At 39.0% G+C, this 6,452-nt stretch overlaps 1 protein-coding gene across 2 annotated transcripts; it reads left to right on the top strand.

Moving 5' to 3' along the window:
* Window positions 1-3,964: 3,964 nt before the first annotated feature.
* LOC146607827 (macrophage mannose receptor 1-like) lies at window positions 3,965-5,178 on the top strand. 2 transcript variants are annotated; one of them, XM_085348800.1, is made up of 3 exons: window positions 3,965-4,238; window positions 4,609-4,895; window positions 4,990-5,178. In XM_085348800.1, the coding sequence occupies exons 1-3, from the start codon at window positions 3,965-3,967 to the stop codon at window positions 5,176-5,178; spliced, it is 750 nt and encodes a 249-aa protein (XP_085204926.1). The 2 variants fall into 2 exon arrangements, with proteins under 2 accessions (XP_085204926.1, XP_085204927.1); XM_085348801.1 differs by having other exon boundaries at window positions 3,965-4,235.
* The last annotated feature ends 1,274 nt before the right edge of the window (window positions 5,179-6,452 follow it).

Raw genomic sequence — 6,452 nt, forward strand, 5'->3', positions numbered from 1 at the left:
TGTACCTGGGCTTGTTGCAGTGACCTGAAGTTACTAAACTTCATGAGTGTGTGCACTCACTCCAAGAACCGTATAATTATAAATATGCATATAAATATGCTACAATGAGATAGCTGACTTCATCTAACTAGCAAATGTTGTCCAGGCTACGTTGGTGATACAGTTTTTTTTAATGTGTATGATATTTTTGTCATGCGATTTTAAAGCTGGTCCTACAACCGCATCCAAGAATAACATGCAGCTTATCTCAGAACTGTCGGTGAAAATTATTCTCGGAGCTAGGTTTAATTGAGCTGCATTTTAAAGAGGTGCAATTTCACAATTTGTGTATATTTTCTAAGTTCACTATTTTGTCATGTGTTGAGAAAAACACAGATTTTAAAATTACATGGTCTAATATTTACATTTAGCATAACTGCAACATTATTTTTTCGTTTTTTTTTTTTTTAAAGACTCGAAAGGACTTGAAATTCAAAGTTTCAGACTTGTGACTTGATTTGGACTTTTACACCAGTGACTTGAGACTCGACTCTGACTTGCCTGACATTACTTGAGACTTGACTTGAGACTTGAGGATAAAGACTTGAGACTTACTTGAGACTTGCAAAACAATGACTTGGTCCCACCTCTGATGAAAGGATAACAAATCATTGAATGGAAATGAAAATGGTCACCCTACAGAGCTCTAAACTAAAAGAAAACCCACAAATCAAAGTAAGAAATAATAGAGCAGGCTAGTCTATTTTACCGAAACTTCACTACAGTAACTCAAAATGTTACTAAGTAGTTTGTTTGGCCTTCACATGTCTGTATGCATGTCTGGCAACATTGGGGCATGCTCCTAATAAGATGATGGATGGTGTCCTGGGGAATCGCCTCCCAGATCTGGACTAGGGCATCATTGAGATCCTGGACAGTCTGAGATGCAACCTGGCCCAAAACGTAATGTCCCAGCGGTATTCTGTGGGATTTAGATCCCTTCATCCTGCACAAGCTGCCTGCATACTCTCACCACTGTAGCCAACTGAACCAATGTAGGGTCTAACAGTGGGTCCAAAGATTTCGTCTTGATTCCGAATGCAGTCAGGCTGCCGTTGCAAGCCTGTAGCAAGGCCTGCAATTCTGCTATTCTATGATTTTTTTCATCAGAGACATTCGCACCAGTGGCCTACTGGAGGTCATTTTGAAGCCCTGGCAGTGCTCACCCTGCTCAGCACTCCAGCTCTCCTAGAGTCACTGTCCGTCTCCTGGAATCTCCTCCATGCTTTTGAGACTGTGCTGGAAAACACAGGAAATCTTCTAGCAATGGCACTTGTTGATGTGCCATCCTGGAGGAGACTCATCTGTGAAACCTCTGTAGGGTCCAGGTATTACCTTATGCTACCAGCAGCTAAATGCAAAACTAATGAAAAAACAGTAAGAAAAGATGAGGAGTTAAAAATGTGGCCTCCACCTGTAAAACCTCTAGTGCACCTGTTGTTAATTTCATTAACAACAAAGCAACTGAAACTGATTAACAACCCCCTCTGCTACTTAATTAACCAGATCAATATCACTGAAGTTTAAATCACTTGGTACTATAATTAATTCTTTTGAGCAGTGTATAAGTTAAGGTAAACTTATTAAATTAATGAGGCAGTTAAAGGTTGTAAACCTTGAATGGAGAAAGTGCGGGACGTCCTGCTAATTGTGGTTTACCAACTTTGTCTTTCTCTGAAGCTGCTGTATTCACTGTTATTTATATTTACATATATTTTTTTTAAAAGATTAAATAATTGAAAATATGGTGTGCATATATTATACAAACACAAATATTAAAACAATGTTTTTACACTAACGTTTCAGTTTTTTTTAAGGCATATCTGTCGTCTTTCACGCTATTTCAACAGCACTTAAACACAAAAATCCTCACCTTTGACAGTTTTCTGTCAGTAGGTTGTGGTGGTTTGCATGTACATGATCCCTGAAGGCTCTAGAAAGGGACTAAGTAAATATCCAGAACAAATTGAATTTGAATGCTGCTGCTTTGCTTCTGATTTAAATGACTTAGGGGGGGTGGTGCCACACCAGAGCTATCCATCAATTTAGTTGGGACATAGATGGCAGGTTTTGCATGAACCTCTGAATCACCACTGGTATCTTTTCAGACTTGTTGCAGAGGGATCATAACCAGAGTGAATTTCAAAGCTTCCCTGCTAACATCTACCAAGGTAAGTGCTGCTGTACAAACAGGTCTGAGGAATGAATGGGAGAGACTAATATTTATAAAGAGATTAAGAGAAAACAGTGTGATATCCACATAAGTTTGGCTGATTTCAGTTTAAATCTGCTGAAACATTATGTTAAAAGCAGTTTAACTTCCTGAGACTAGCATGTATGCATGTACAACTCATTCTCTAATTTTTCTTTCGTCATTTTAGATCAATTTCACTAAAACAACCATCTGAGACTTAGGTTAACACATTACGTCTTTGTCTGATTTTGATTTTGTTGTAATATTTTACACTGACTGACAGCAAATAGTAGTAAGATTTATAGCTGACAAAATATATAGTGAGCAAAGTGACAATAAACACAGCTCAACTGAAAGAGAACTAAATTGGTTTAACTCCTGTTTTCATGTCAGTGATTGAAAACCATGATTAATTAAACTGTCACATAGATATAGGAACAAGTATAGATTAAAAAATAATAATTAAAAAAGGCAGCTCATTAAAGAAGTATTCCTGTATAAACTGGACCACAGTCACTGTAGTGTCTGAAAGTACTTGGTGTCATAACAGCTGTGTTAGGCAGCCAGGAATGGACCCAAAATCCAAACTAAACTCAAAACACAGCTTTATTGCTGGAATTATTAATTATAAACTAAAACTGGGAAAACACTTTAAACTAAACAGACAGACTAGCAGAAAACCCAGCATTCAGGGTGATCACGACAACCAGCAGAGGAAGAGGCAGACATTAAAAGCACAAGGCAAACGAAGGAATAGACCAGTGACCACAGGTGGGAACACAACTGAACATAGTCTAACTAACGAGATGGGGAACCAAGACAGATCATGACACTTAATTGCTAAAGAGTTATTACATCTACATTTTTGAAACAGCCGTTTATAGAGGAATTAACCTGAAATAACCAAAATGCTATTTATGTCATCAAAGGGTTAGCGGGATAATTACAAAAGGCTGTCAAGATACAGGTTGGCAGATACACAAGTTTAACTGATGCTGATAGCTCAACGATCCAGCGAAGACTAGTGCAGACTCGCCATCTAAGTGGTGCAGTAATCAGCTGGGATCAGTGGCTGGTGCGGTGATGAGCAGGTGTGTGGGGCCAGCAGCGGGAGCCCGCAATGAGCGTCGCCGCGGCGAGAGAGAGAGTGAGAGAGAGCAAACAAACCACAAACATATTGCCCAATAGAGGATCGACCAGCGGGGCACAGGGACCATGACAATTTGTCATCAAAGATCCATTTAGACTGGTCTACACTGTTAGTGCTCTTTAAACATCAAAATAAACTAAAACTCAATACAATGGGTCAGATGACCCAAGATCGTGACAAAGGGATCAGACACTGAACACAGTGTATGATCCGCCAAAGAAGAACAAAAAACCAAAGCTATCTCACTATTCAGTTTGATCTCACTCGCACTCTTATTTTGTAAATGTCATTACAACAATTTATTTAAATTAGTATTTCTATTGTTTTGTGTTCTTTTCTTTTTAAATAATAGGACATTTCACTTGAAATTTGAAATGTTTTATTGATTTCTTTAAACACACAAGCACCTATATCTGTGCAATTTACTCTAGTTGTGTTTAATGAAGAGTTTATTGTTCCCAGCATTTATCAGTAGAGCGTTATGTGGACACAGTAGACGCTGCTCTTCCTCACTATAAAATTTCTGTTCTGTGTCCTGTCTGTGCAGGCTTTTTGTCCACTTTTCTCCTGTGAAAAACACAATGATGAAGCACGTTGCCCTCTTGCTCATTCTTTTCCCCGTGTGTGGACATCTGCTGGACATCAAGTTTTATAATAACCCTTACGAGTATACCTGGGAAGAGGCAGTAGCATTCTGCAGGAAGAACCACACTGACTTGGTCCGAGTGAGAACTGCAGAAGAGAATGAAGCTCTACAGCACTCTGGATGGATCGGTTTGTCCCGGAAGGATGCAACAAGTCCATGGAAATGGTCCAGAGGAGGCGAAATAGCCATCTTCATACCATGGGATGGCGGTAAATTCTCATACTCCTTAGATGTTACAAGATCAAACTTACTGGTAATTATTCCAAACTTATTTGCATTGAGACTGAAATCAGTTTGAGAAATTTTGAGCAAATTTTTGAGCATTCAACAATTTAAGTGGTGAGAAAGGATCAGATTTACAGTGTGGAGCAGTGTTGTCTACCACAGTGTTGACTGTAATGAGTTTCATGATGTCCCAAAACAACTGTTTCAGCTGGAACTTCAGCAAGGAGGGTTTGTTAGACACATAAACACTGTACTGGTAAAATGATTTGATACTGAATCTAGTTGAATAGACCTTTAAAACACTCTGAAATCCATCCCATTCTTTTTTCTCTATTGTACTTCGACTTCTTGCAGCACCAGAAGAGGATGAAAACTGTGTGAACAGAAAAAGCGATGGAAAATGGGAAAGCGAGGAGTGTGATGAAAAAAAAACTTTCCTATGTTATGAGGAAAAGTTGATTCTGGTGAAGGAGAATAAAACATGGGAGGAGGCATTAGAACACTGCAGGTCTCTGGATGGAGTGGTCACAGAAGATCCAGCCTCTTCATACAGGAACCACGGCTGTGACCTGGCCTCCCTGATCACTCCAGATGACTACACCACTGCACGAGAGACCGCAAAAGAGGCTACCACTGATGAGGTTGGGCAGTTTTCTGCATGCGTTTGTGTTGGTGAGAGACTCATAACTATACTTACTGTAACTTTGTTTGTTTCTCTTTGTTTACTGTTGGCAGGTGTGGACAGGCCTGTGTAACCTGGCTGGTGAGTGGCTGTGGGTGGGTGGAGAAGAAATGCAATATGAGGATATCCCAAAATGCCCAACCGAGGGCCTCTGTGGCGTCCTCGAGAAGAATGGTCGTTCACCCTACGGCATAAGAAACTGCCAGCAGAAAAGGAACTTTCTCTGTTCCAAAATTAATTAAGTACTGTACTTAAGTAAAAATTTGATATATCTGTACTTACCTTTCCATCTTATGACACTTAGATACATGTGTGTCAAAGTAAACAGGAGAAATAATCCAAAGCAGACTCCACAGACAGGGTTAAACAAAAATGAACCGTTATTCAGGTATATGAGTGAGTCCAAAATTAGAAATTCCAAGAACAATGGGAACCTGACAAACACTTTACACTACCAGTTAAAAGTTTTTGAGTTAGAATAATTGTACCTTCATTCATGATGCATGTTACCAAGATATCAATTAATATAGTCAGTACATTGAAAAGGTGAGAAATAGTGATGAAATGTTTTCATACTGTTAGATTATACAATGACGACAGATTAATGCAAACCAGAAAAATCATAACGTCTTGTTATATGTGTTATTTTCCTAATGTAGTTGTGTGACATGTCAAGTAAATACTGGACTATACATAATTTAAAAGTTGTCTCAAGTCAATAAAGATATTAAATAAAGATTAATGTGCAGTTAAGCAATTATTTGTCTTTATAAGCAGTGGTGAGGGAACCATATGGTTACTTTCACTGCTATGAGGCTTTTTTTACATCCTAAAACAGGCCGTCTTGTATTCCTTTTGAAAAGAATGTTTTACAGAATTCGAGAAGTACACTCTAACTACGTACATAGGAATTTGTTATGAAACGGCTGTGTACAGGCAGGAGTGGTAGTAGGAGGACCCAGTGTGCAGACACTCGGAGGTGGAACTTGAACTCAAAACAGCTTTAATACTGAACTCAAAAGGGTACCAATAGTGATGTGTCCTGTGTGTCGAAGCGTCGAATCGTGTGTCGGGTAATCTCGGGGCGTTTTTTTGTGAAGCGCGTATCGAGGCTTGCTTTGATTACGTATGCAGTGACGTTCGAGGCCTCGCGGGCAGTCCGTACCACGTGACTGATTCAGGGACTGGTTCACCGGTTCGCGCCAGATTCGAAATAAAATGGGCAGAAAAACAGCTGATTCCCCATCACACCGTGTTGTGGAATTGGATTACGTATGTGCTACATAGTTACTTGTGCATTTCTTATTCGATGGAACCAGCAAGGAAGAGATGTTTTTTTTTTTTAATTTTGTCTCTCCTAATAAAGTATGCACACAGTAATAAATATCACAAATGATAAACACCAAAATATAAATAAACAACACTACACATCCTATAATCTGATTTCTGTCTTTTAGTTTATTAAAAAGTGAAACACCAAACACTAGTTTGTGTCATTATCCAGATGTACATAAGC

Source organism: Diplotaxodon limnothrissa, linkage group LG23, assembly GCF_057381915.1.
Source record: "Diplotaxodon limnothrissa isolate DT_005_m linkage group LG23, D_limnothrissa_male_GT1.1, whole genome shotgun sequence".
NCBI classification, from domain to species: domain Eukaryota; kingdom Metazoa; phylum Chordata; class Actinopteri; order Cichliformes; family Cichlidae; genus Diplotaxodon; species Diplotaxodon limnothrissa.

What these genes read in the sequence shown, in the direction of transcription:
- LOC146607827 (XM_085348800.1), top strand. Translation starts at nt 3,965, where the DNA reads ATGATGAAGCACGTTGCCCTCTTGCTCATTCTTTTCCCCGTGTGTGGA. An exon ending in CTTCATACCATGGGATGGCG is followed by an intron (nt 4,239 to 4,608) that starts GTAAATTCTCAT and finishes GACTTCTTGCAG; the next exon opens with CACCAGAAGAGGATGAAAAC. An exon ending in AAGAGGCTACCACTGATGAG is followed by an intron (nt 4,896 to 4,989) that starts GTTGGGCAGTTT and finishes TACTGTTGGCAG; the next exon opens with GTGTGGACAGGCCTGTGTAA.